Raw genomic sequence first — 12786 nt, 5'->3', positions numbered from 1 at the left:
AAGAGTACAACTGGCTTTTGATAGCCATTTTTTATGAAGTTAAAATAAAATAACTACATATTTGTTAATATAATATTTGAAAGAAAAAGTGAGATATAAACAGATGCTTTACAAAGAAAAAAAACAAAGCCAGATTTTTAAAAAAAATTAGTAAATAAATTTAGAAAAAATTTCATTTAATATTTGGCTGACTTTTATAAATAAAATGCTGCAGGAAAAATAAAAATTATAATTCAATATTTGAAATGAAAATTTGAATAATCAGTAAAGTGTACAAAAGCAATAAAAAATACTGATGTTTAAATGAAACAGAGGAAAAAGTGTATTTATACAAAATAATTTAATAATAGTAATGAAATTTTCTATAACAATATTTTACAAAACACTAGGGTAACTGTGAGTTATTTTTAATATGACATTTTAAATTAGCTAATCATTACCATCATCATTATAATTTTTTTAAACAAATTTAAGATGTTAATTTATCTTAGGTTGGTTAAATACAAAAATTGGATAAAATTAAAGAAATCTACATTTCTCAAACATTAAAACATGAAATATGCTTATTAAAAAAACACAAAAATTATGGCATCATTATAAAATGAGCTATAGAAACAAAACTATTTCGAATAACACAGATTGCCGTTTCTTTTATATATATATATATATATATATATATATATATAACAAGATATTATCAATTAAAACAAGGGGAAATGTATGGTTCCATAATAAATAAAATAATACGTCATGGAATTATGGTATTTAACATTTTTTGAAAAGATATGGAAAATTTAATCAAAAATCACAACTTGTTTAAGGCATATGAACCTTTTTCTGAAGTAAATTTTATATATTCTGTTAGTAACAACAAATTTCAAGAACTAAATGACAGAGACCAAAAATTATGAATTTATATCTACAATTAATTTATTATATATATATACATATATATATATATATATATATATAAACTTATAAATAATTCTTTGTTACAAAAAAAAATTATTTGAGTACATAACAAACAATACTTTTATGCTTTTCGAGCACTAACACCTAACAACAAATAATATATATCTTTATAATATTTAAACTTATTTATAAAAAAGAAAAATAATAATAAATCTCACTAAAAATTAAATAACATTCCAATGATGTTTTATTACTTAACAGCTATACATATTAAAAAATTAAATCATTAATGATTACAAAATAAATAAATCCATATCTTTTATATTACTCAATTTTCTGTACAAGAGTATAAATAATTAATCAATTAATTACATACATCGAAAAAACACATAACCTTAACGAACACATACACTATGTACAAAAATATGACTTCATTAAAGAATTATCATAATTGACTTTTGTACATTATTTGTTTCCCTTGCACTGCTGCCAGAACAGTTATTAACTTAAATACACTGTGCAAATATACAATACATTAAAATATATATCATATATTAATAGGGAAGGTATTTATATATATATATATGTGTATATATATATAAAGTATTTAACATAATTTACTATAATTAGGTAATAATATTAATTTACTACTTTCCAATGTTCATTATAAATATGTCAACAAATAAAAAATATTCATATCACTTTTAGTTGGTAAAATACAGTAGTTAATAATAATAATAATAGTAATTAATATTAATAATAATAATAATAATAAACTTTGTACACAAAGTGGCCCACTTTGAGTGCACCGTTATACTCATCACTTAGTGAAGAAAAACAGATCAACATCACTTATACTTTTAAAAATGTCAGATCATAATTTAACATATAAACAATCTATTGAACAATAATAAAAAAATTGGTTATAACTACCGAGGTACCTTAAGTATGCCACTGTCATCACCTCACTTCACAGTCTTTACTAAGTGGAGGTGGGCTAGGAGGCGGTACAGGTGTGGGTGGTGGTGAAGGAGGATGAGGCGAGGAAGAAGGACAAGGATTAAGGTCCATAGAAATAGGGGGAGGATGATGAGGAGCAGCTGGCGGGGGAGAAGGAGCTGGAGGAGGCAAGATGTCACACGATTTTTTCATGACATATCCCTCCTCACACCGGGACAGTTTTAGTCTAATCGGGATTGTTTTAGACGTCCGTACATCGGGTGGTTTTGTACACTCACTAGTTCTTTTAGCAGGAGGAGGGTTTGCTTCTTTTGACACACATTTATCTGGTGGAGGGGCCGGTGGTGGAGGCGGGACATTATCACTACGTTTACCAAATCGTATGATCAGTTTTGGTGTTGATTCATCACTTATCACTTGCACATGAGGCGTTTCATCAGTCTGTTGTCTTTTCTTACGCCTACTAGATGTTGGGGGTACCTCTAGACTCTTTTGTTTTTCTTCTTCATCAAAGTCGGCCATTACTAAACGCCTAAACTTCATGCTTTCTCTTTTCAATTCTTCAAATGATGGCATGGGTACACTACTTAAACGCTTTTTAGGAGGTCGAATTCTTAAATTCTTTCTCTCATCAGGTATAGCTGTAACACTGCTTTGAATATCAGTACCAGTACCGATCTTAATTTTCAGTTTTGGTGCTTGCGGTGGCTGAGCAGCAGCTCGTGGTAAGCGCCCTCTTCTTTTTAATGGTTGACTAAGCTCACTAGATAAACTAGAACGTCGTCTTTCAGGTTCTTCACTCTCGCATACTTCTGGTTCTGTCAAGTTATTAAACATTTTGTCTTTCCGTCTTTTCTTTTCCATATTTGCATCAACAACAGCTTTATAATCTTCTCGAGTAGGTATACTGGTCATAGACGCAACTGCTTTGGGTATTGTAATTATAGTTCTATTAACCGGGGGAGCCGATGTTGGAACATTTGGTTGACCCGGTACGACACCACTGCTAACCGGCTCATCCATGTTCATATCCTGATTCCAATATTGCCGTAATAATTCTTTCTTTCGCATCCTTCGCAGATTAGATGTACCACCTGAAACACCAGAAACAGCAGAAGTGGCACTAACTATGTTAGCATCTGGTATCGGTGGCTGAGGCTGTGGAACAGTTGTCGATGGGTAGTTTGCATCTAAAAATGGTCCTTTGATCTTTACCTTCAGTTGGTTTCGAGAATCACTGAGTGAGACTTTATTACCAGAATGAGAACTACTATCATTAAGAACTTCACTACCAACAGTTTCTTCTGGCTGCTTAGTTGTATCTGCTTCTACAGTTTTATTTTCTGTGTATGACTGTAATTCTTTTTCTAAATCTTCTACTAAATCTGAAACTGGGTGTTCTGCAGCGGTGCTTGATGGGAAAGTGCTTCTGATGAGATCATCATTATGCAACAGTTCCGATGTGCCTGTGGTGGAAGTAGGCTCATATGAACTGTATGTACGCATGTCAACAGGCCCTGGTAACATCGGACCAACAACATCTGCAGTAAAACTCTCAACTCTACGTGATTCAAAATGATCATCATCTGTCACATTTTGAGTTTCAGCAACTGGAGTTGGTGGCCTAAGATCTCTAACATCAGCTGTAAAACTTGATCTTATTTTTGAATTGTGGTGAGTAGGACTAGAAAACTTGGGAGACTGTGATGAGTCTCGAGATAGAAATGAACTATCAGATGATTTCCTTTCATGAATATCAGTAGAACGTCTACGTTCACGCATTGCTCTAAGGTTTTCAACTCTGTCATTACCTTCATCATCAAAATCAAAGTCATAAACTGTTCCAACAAGTTTGCTCTGAATGGTTTCTCTGTCATCATAATGGTAATGATGATGTGACTGTCCTCTTCCCCTACCCCTTCCTCTGCCTCTACCACGGGAATTTCCAGACCCTCTTCCTCCTTTTGGTCCTCTCTTACTAACTGCGTCTCTGACTCTTGCTGGTCTTTGCGTAGGTTCCACCTGTCTAGGAGATTTACCAGGTGACTTTGCAGGAGATTTCTGCTGCGATAAGAATCTTGCTGATGTGCGAGTAGGTTTTGCTGGCGATTTCTTTCCTACAGTACTATTTGCAGTAGGTTTAGGAACTGGTGTCTGTGGAAGTGTAGCTTCAGCATCAACAGTTTGATTAGGTAATGGTTGATCAACTGTTGCTGGTAATGCTTCAGGTTGTTGTGTTTCAGAGGGCGTAGGTGTTAATGGTGGCTGTTGGGTAGCAGGAGGTGGCTGATGATTGTAACTCTCTGAAGCAATCGGAGATTCTGTTGGAGGTGCATGGGTGCATGACACTGACAACGGTGTTAATGGTTGCTCCTGTTGTAATACAGAGTTTGGAGATACCATAGCTGCAGTTAAAGCCATATTTACTGATGATGTAGTAAATGCTGCTGTGCACGGAGGAGGCATATGGATTGGCTCTTCTGTTGGTTTCAGCAAAGAATGTGGTGGCCCAGAAAACGGAGTAGAATAAGGGGCTGGAAAAATAGTAGCTCCTGGAGAAGGAAATGGCATTTGAGTACAAGGAGGAAACAATGCAACTGGAGTAACAAAAGGGGTAGTATCTGAATATGCATGGTAAGGAGGACCATCTGGTATTGCACAAGTCGAATATGGGGGCAAATTAGGATGTATACCTTGAAAAGGTGCAAGATCAGGCATGAGGGTATTGGGTGGAGGAAGAATAATATCATCTCTTTTTGGCTCAATTTCTTCTCTATGACAAGAAGATGATGTTGATGAAGATGACGAAGAGGAAGTTCTCCTGGAAGGAAGAACCTCACTATCTGCCCATTTATTTCTTTCATGCATTTCAGTATATGGTGAAGGCGCAGGATCATAATGATGAACACTAGGTGGAACCCATCTTTCATCAGCTTGAGCACTATTGCTTCGATCAATGTCTTCTCTACCAGGTACTTTACTAATTTCCATACCCATACAAGCTGGGTACATATATGACTCAGAAGAATAAGGTGTAGATTCTTCATGCTTTTCTTCATTGATTTCATTATCATGAGATGGAATAATACTGTGTTCTGGAAGGCTCAAAGCAGGCGGTTCTTCAATACTCATAGGCTTAATTACTCCAGCAGGACATTCTACATCATTAGTACTTAGAAGTTTAACTGCTTCTGGTATTTCAGACTGAACTGATTCAGGCTCAGGAGCTGCAGGCAAAGGTGGTGATGGTGGTGGAGGTGGTGCTGGTGGTGGTGGTGTTGTTGGTGAAGGTGTAGAAGAAGGTCTAGGTGGTGAAGCAGATACAGGTTCAGAACTATGTTGATCAACTTCTTGATTTTCTTCACAGGGTGGTAAATGTTCAACATCTTCATGATGTTTATCATCTTTTTCTGGTGATCTTCCATGAAGATCTTTAGTTTCAGGCACATTTATTGCACATATTTCTGGTTCTGGTTGTGTACCTGGTACTTCAGAAGCTGACAAAACCTCACCACATTCTGGTTTACTAGTATTTTTCTTTGCATATTCTAATCTTAGTTTCTCAACAAGATTTAATGTTTCTCTTGCACTATCTTCCTTTGAATCCTCTTTAAACAAAAATTCATTTCCAAATGAAAATGTCAATGATGATGCTCTCATTTCTTCAGGATCACGAGAAATCTGGAAGCCATCATCATTCACAGAATCTACATCTAAAATATCACGTTCAAAATCAAAAAATTCTGTATCACCAGGTTCTTTTGATGAAGCAGGGGGATCAAATATTGACCTCTGTTGGTAGGCTGAAGAGGGCTTTGGAGTAATTTTCTTTGTATCACATTCAGATATCTCTGGTGCACGGATTTCACAAGTTAACTCTAAATTTCCTTTTCTATCTAAATTATCTGGAAGATTTGAAAAACTCTGTTTTGAAGGGTGAACAGAGTCCTGAGTTACATGCAAAGGAGAGAGAACAGGTAAACTAGAATTGGCAATAAACACAGAATCTTTTTTATTAACTGAATCACTTACATTTTCTTGTTCACGGTGAGGTAAAATATTTTCTAAATGTTTATCAGATTCATGTAACTTATTGCTTGAGGAAGATGTCTCTTCATCACTTATTTTAATACAATCAATTACTTCATTATCGTTTGTATGTTCTTTTTTCTTAGCCTTTGGCATTAATTTTGCCTTCTTGTAATTTTCATCATCTACAATTTGCTTATCTGGTGAATGTTTTGAAGCTACACTCTCATCCCTTTGACAAACTTCTAGATTGTGTTTCTCAACTAAAGTAACATTGTTTGAAGTTTTCTCACTTAGTTTCTTTGATTCTGCAACTTTATGTAATTCTTTTGTACTTGAAATGGGTTCATTTGATTTTGTAGTCTTTACTTCTTTAAGCTTTTCCTCTGATGACGGAGATTTGTATTTTTCCACTTTAGTCACTATTTCATTGGTGGAAAGTTTGTCATCAAGTTTCTTTTCAACAACCTTTTTCCTATCATTTGTATTTTCAGTACAATTCTTGGTTGTTTGGAAAAGTCTACCTTTCTTTTCAAAAAATTTATCTAACGATTTTCTTGAAGTATGCTTGCTTGAAACTTCCCTTTCGGCTTTTCTTTCAGCTATTTCTCTTTCAAGTTTACTAGCTAAAGATTCTGGTTCAGGTTTTTTACTTGGTGAGATCTTTCTTGAATCAGCAGGTTTTACTTCTACCTTTTTATCAGTTTTCCGGCTCGCAACTGGAGAATGTTGGGACTTACTTTTCTCTTTATGGCGTTCTTCGGTTCCTTTTGGTTCTGGACTTCTAGACAAATGGGTTTTATCTTGCGGCTTCGGTATAGGGCTGAGTTTCTCAAAGTCATTTGATTTTCTCTTCCTTGCTTCATATTTTGTTTGTTCTTTCTTTGGAGAAGAAGATGGTTTTCTGTTTCCTGAGACTTCAACATCGGGTGTTCTTGATCTACTACTATTTTTAGGGCTTGCTGATGGAGACTTTGCCTTGTCACGAATATCTCCATATTTGGCTTGAGAAGTTCCGAGTCTATCACTTGAACTTGTTCCAACCTTTCCTCCTCGTTTGGTTTTGTCTCGAGATCGGATTGATTCCTCTCTTTCAATAGGCGGCTGCTGAAATTCAAGTTCAGGCCGCCCATCGGAAGTTTTAAGCTTCTTATCGGGCGACTTCTTGAATTTCTTAGCAGCTACCATTTTAGAGTAAGAACCATCCTTTTCTTTTCTGCTATTATCTACTGACTTGGGATCAGGTGATTTTATTCTGCTAGGAATAGAATCTGATGACTTTCTCTGAATAGACTGAGGCCTTGTTCGTTTAGGTGACTCATTTTCTGATTCAGAGCTGCTAGATGATGACGATGAAGATTTAATCTTATCCTTTCTTGATAAAAGAGAATCATCAGATTTTCTTGAATATTTCTTTTCAATAAGTTTAATCTTCTTTTCTGGTGAATCTCTGCTAGAAACTCTAGAACGAGGAGTGGGAGGATCAAATACACTTTTTTTATCAAGAGGCAATTTTATAAAAGATTTCTTTTCATCAGGTTCATCACTATCAGAACTGGAAGAAGATGAAGTAGATCTGGAAGAACCACTTGATGAAGATGATGATGATGATGATGAAACCGAAGATTTTGATGTTCTCTGAGGCCTTATTTCAGAAGGTTTTGCAGGTTTACGAGATTTTTCATTTTCTGGTTCTTTCTTGACTTTAATGGGAATTTCTGGATCTTTCTTGACTTTTACACTATCAGGTGGAAGCTGTTTAGCAATTTTAGCAGCATCTTGTTCATTTTCAGCAGTTAAAGGCTTTGTCATACCACTTTTAATATGTTCTTGTGCTTTTTTAGCAGCCTGTCTTTGAGGAACATAAGCCAATATTTCAGGATCACCTTCTTTATCAAATTCATAAATGTCATTCGGTAATTTACAATCTCGTAACTGTTTATTTTCTTTCACATCTTTACTTTTTAATTTTTGCTTTAATTTATCTTCAGAAATAGGAGAAGTTTTTATATCCTGTTCTGGTCCAAGCTCAGGCTTTCCTGGTTTACTTTGTGAACAGCGAATGCTTTCTGTTGCTTTCTTTGCTGCTTGTCTTTGAGGTACTATAAGTTCAGATGGAACAGATGGATCTTCTTTTTTATCCTTCTTTTTTATATTCTTAATATTTTCTTTGTCTCGTTGATAATCATCTTCAAGAGAGCTGTCCATTTTCTCTTTATCACTACTTTTTTCACTTTTAATAGATTTTGGACCACTTTTATGAATTTTTTTACCTTTTCCTTGAACTCCAGCAGAAAATTCTTTCATAGCAGCCTTCGTACGCATAACTAACTGTTGAGAATCACTATGAGTATTTTCTTCTTCCTCATCTTCTTCTTTTATCGTTGTCTCTGAATCGCTGTCTGAATAAATGGCATTAATTCTATGAGGTTCTTTTTTAGTAACGTCTTTAAATGATAAAAGTTCATCAGTAACACTATCATCGGTTCCACCAGACTTATCAGCTAATTCTTTTTCCATCTGCCGTAAGGAACGACTTCTTGGAGACTGCCACTTGTTTTTAACAGGTTTAGAATCTTCTTCTTCTTCTTCAGTTGATGTATCTGCAGCTGATTTTGAAACTATTTTTTCTCTCTTTTTACTAAATCGTTTCTCTTTGCCAGTACTACTTACACGAGATTTACTCTTATTTAAAGATTTAGACAGTTTTTCATCAGTACTTGACAGCGCACTATCGACATCTAATTTTATTGAATGTTTGATATCAGTTTCACTCCCGCTAGATAAGCTTCCAAACACACTACGTCGTCTCACTACACCACCATTTATATACATACGTTTATAAGGATTTTCAGTTTTTGAAGTTCTCACTAAACCATTCAAATCCATCTTACCTTTTTCTTCAGGAGTTGGTGAGCCAATTCCAGCTATTCTAGTGAGCACAGTTTCAAAATCTGTGCTTAATTCAGGAGCAGCTGGATGTGAGTACAACCTATCATAGATAGATGGCCCATGGTTTGCTTCCTTAACAGCTGTAATTTCTGTAGAGCTCAATGTGTAGTTTGGATCACTCAAAACTGCCACTTGTTTGTGGAAAGTCTGCTCTCTCATTCTAAAGAATGTGCGCGATAACTTTTCACGCCGGCTCACCATGTAACACAAGTTCCTTACCTATAAAATAGGAGACAAAAAATTAGTATCAGATATCCTAGGTGTACAATAATTACTAACTTTTGAATACATAATAATTCTTTAATTATCTCAAGACTAACAACTGGTGTCTCTTAAAACCAACCACAAAGTCATAGTAATCATTTAAATTTTATTATAATCTATTTTCAGAAATAAAGTAGTTTCAAGTTTTTCACTTGCGAATAAAAACAAAATCTTCACAATTAAAATTGTTTAGAATAATTTAGTCAAAATCCAAACTAAAAAATATTATATATCAACTCAAAAATATTATATATGAAAAGACAACACAACCAGAACTATGCAATCAGTAATGATTTATTTTAGTTACAGGCTTTAGTGACTTTCAAGTACATATTTACTTCTTTATAATATTTTTAAATAATAAAAATTAACACAGAATAAACATACCCACATATTTTCTTTTCCTACTATACTATCAATTTAAAAATATTTATTTTCATTATTTCCTACTGATAAATAGTACACTGTTGATAAAAATATATCTTCTATTTACATCTAAAGTAAATGGAATTTCTGGAAATTAGTATGTTATTTACACAAATCTGATTGGTATAGTACAACAAGATCAGCCAATTCTTTATTTTGTCAGTCGTTATCTGAATTATTTACAAAAAACCATATAAAGTTTCACTAACAAATTCAATATTAAACCAATAACTGCATCTTTTGGATATGCTACAATTGTACAAAGAATAAATATAAATATGAACATGCAATCTTCTCTATAAGTACTTTTCTATCAAATTTGATGATCTGATTTTTTTCATGAAATGCCAGCACAGCCATTATTGTATTCTTGTTTTCTCCCTAACAATAACAGCTGTTATTCAAAATGAATGCTGCAGTTCAAAAAGTAGCCAACTAGGTAGCACATAAGGATGGCAATTTTTTCTATTAAAAAAAAAACCAGTCAAGAGGCATTAAGGTTGCTTGAATAAGTGTGTGGTGAAAATATTAAAGAAAACAAGTTAATAAGTAAGTAGCAAAAGCACTTCTTTGGTTTGTTTGATGTTCTGAAATGTTAATTATAAAAGGCAGAAGGAAATCTGCTGAAAAAATAGGGTAAAAAGTTAGAATATCAGTTAGAAATTGGCACAAAATTTTTAACAATAATTTAAAAGTGTACCGACTTTATTAAAACACAATTTCAAAAATGTTGTCTGAACTATCATATTGACAGAAGATGAATCAACTTGCCAATAAAAAAAATCTCTGAAAAATAAAATGAAATGTCAATTGCAAGGAGGGATGTCAATATCCTATGACTCAAGTTTTATCTGAACAAAAGTAAAGGAAAAATTACGTTTGCTGTAGTCCACCAAGTATTTATTCCAAACAGTGAACAATGAAATGTACATCAATATCCTTTGTTGTCTATAAGGTGCAATTAGAAGGAAATGTCCTGATAATGATAAAAATAATTAGATTTTTAACAAAAAAATGCATCAGCATACTGAAACATGCTAAACAATCTCTGGAGGCATCTACTATAATATCCTGATCTACAATACCTGATTTCACTTGTTTCTTAACTTGAAATCAACTAGAAGAAAAAGTGAAAGTACAGAATGTGATGATAACATTACCAAATGAAGATGCAGCTAAGAGATAAAAGTACAGGTTTCAGTAGTAATTTGAAAACTTCATGAAAATTAGCAATAATATGTTACTGCATATTTTGAAAGATGTTACTTTTTTTCAATATGCATAGTTTAAAAATATTATGAAAACATTTTAAAACTATCTAATATAAACTCTTAATTGGTTTTTATTAAATAAATGCATAAACTTCAGAATTACATCAAAGTGTTATATGTGCTTCATAAAGCAAATCTTGAGATCTACTTTTTAACCAATATGAAGAATCCTGAAGTATGAGAATGGTTTAAAAATTAAAATAAGAAAATGTTATTTTCATTTAAACTTTCATAAATAGAATATGCTTATTTTTCAACCTAAAACCCATGCTTATTTGCACTTAGTCCAACTTCTAACAAAATGTTAAATTCCTTCCTGGAAGTAACGTTTCAGGGCAGGTGCATAGATAATAACTTTGCATTACTTTCATGACCTTCTCATCAGAACAAAAATGATTCCTTTGCAGTGCTTCTTTTTTCAGTGGGTCAATAAGATGAAAATTGGTTAGAGCAGTGCCATGGCCGCAACCTCTTCACAGGTGCACCGTGAAATATTGTAAAAGCTTCATAATTAATTGAACCAAGACAGTTATTAAGTTAATGTTAATAAAGTAAAAAAATAATGAAGATACACGAGTTTTGTTTATTTTTATCTCTTACTAACGAGTAGTCATACTTTTATTTACTTAGGGTAGGGTGCCGTGGAAAAATTTTAATTGAAAAAGGGTGCCACGACTCGGAAACGTTTGGGAACCATTGGTTTAAACGAGCCAGGTAAGAGATGAATAATGTATCCAGCAGCTCAAAACTAACATCTAAAAAGCAAAGAATTGTTTTGTTACGTCATGTAAGGTCGAGCATTATCCTGGAGCAAAATCAATATTTTGAACTTTGATTTTTGTCTTCAGCGAGCACAGACTTTCAACATTTAACGAACAGAGGCTGATTGAAAATGCTGAGCTGTGGTTTCAACTCAATTGCAACTTTATTAAATTTGATTTGTTGAATATAGCAAATGACTTGTTTAACAGCTTCAGTACTGTCATTATTCTTCAAATGAAAGACCTACCTTTCCAGTGTTCATTACAGAGAGAAACCCTAAACATTTTAAAGTGATTAATCCACTCATAAATCTTGCTTCCAATCAAGCAACTCTCTCCATATTGCTGCCACATTATACAAATAATGCTGCTTTTACCCCTTCTGAATTGATAAAAACCTACTACCTGCATTCTTTTCCTTGGTGTAATTAAATAAATAATGGGCACATACTTTAAGTTGATTTTTAATCACAACCGTAAACAATGACACATCACAGCTACCAATAAAATAATATTACTTACTAATAAACAAAATGATACGAGATTATAATTTATAGCAGCAAAACAGTCAGTGCTGAAAAATTTAATTTTTTTTTTTACTACCTCCCAAAAAAGATTAAGTAGTAACTGACTACTAATTAATAAATGAAGTGGTAAAATATTCATAAAAATGGTAAATAAATATTGCTTAGAAATATTTTTTACTCTAAATTTTACATTATATTTCATATTTCATAAAAGGATTTTTTTTTTATTAAGGACATCTTACTAGATTTTTTTATAGAATATCTCTCATGTGGGAAGACTTTTTTTTTGTTAAAAATGTAATCGACATGCAATTTAAAAATTAATCAATATAAGAAATAAAATATTTTTTTAAAGAAAATTATTTGACTTATTTTTCTAGTTGTATGAGTAACATCATTTTTTGTAATTACATTCATTACTGCTTATTTCAATACAATTGGCTGGCAATCTTGACAATTTTTTGTTAACTAAAATATAACTTGTTACCAACATAAAACTTATCTACAAGCCATTATCACTAAATTAAAAAAATAGCCATCTTTTTAATAATAAAACATGTTATAAAGAGGCTTAGCATCAACGCCAGTGATGTTTAATATTATATAGGTTCTATAAAAAGTAAATAAATAATATTCTATAGTTAAAAAAATGCTGCTAAAAACATAGCCAGGAATCCTGCAAAA

The 12786-nt window shown here is 32.8% G+C and overlaps 1 protein-coding gene across 3 annotated transcripts in view; it reads right to left on the bottom strand.

Annotated features, from left to right (window-relative positions):
* Positions 1-1178: 1178 nt before the first annotated feature.
* The window catches only part of rno (PHD finger protein rhinoceros), a 63799-nt gene continuing 52191 nt past the window's right edge, over positions 1179-12786 (bottom strand). For all 3 annotated transcript variants that reach the window (XM_075372483.1, XM_075372481.1, XM_075372482.1), the window contains exon 13: positions 1179-9072. In XM_075372483.1, the coding sequence (XP_075228598.1) occupies positions 1873-9072 (7200 nt within the window). In that variant the 3' untranslated portion in view covers positions 1179-1872. The remainder of the gene's footprint in view (positions 9073-12786) is intronic.

Source organism: Lycorma delicatula, chromosome 8 (genome assembly GCF_047948215.1).
Source record: "Lycorma delicatula isolate Av1 chromosome 8, ASM4794821v1, whole genome shotgun sequence".
In the NCBI taxonomy this organism is placed as follows: domain Eukaryota; kingdom Metazoa; phylum Arthropoda; class Insecta; order Hemiptera; family Fulgoridae; genus Lycorma; species Lycorma delicatula.
The sequence above is the reverse complement of the archived record's forward strand: the minus strand, read 5'-3'. Positions and strand labels throughout refer to the sequence as shown.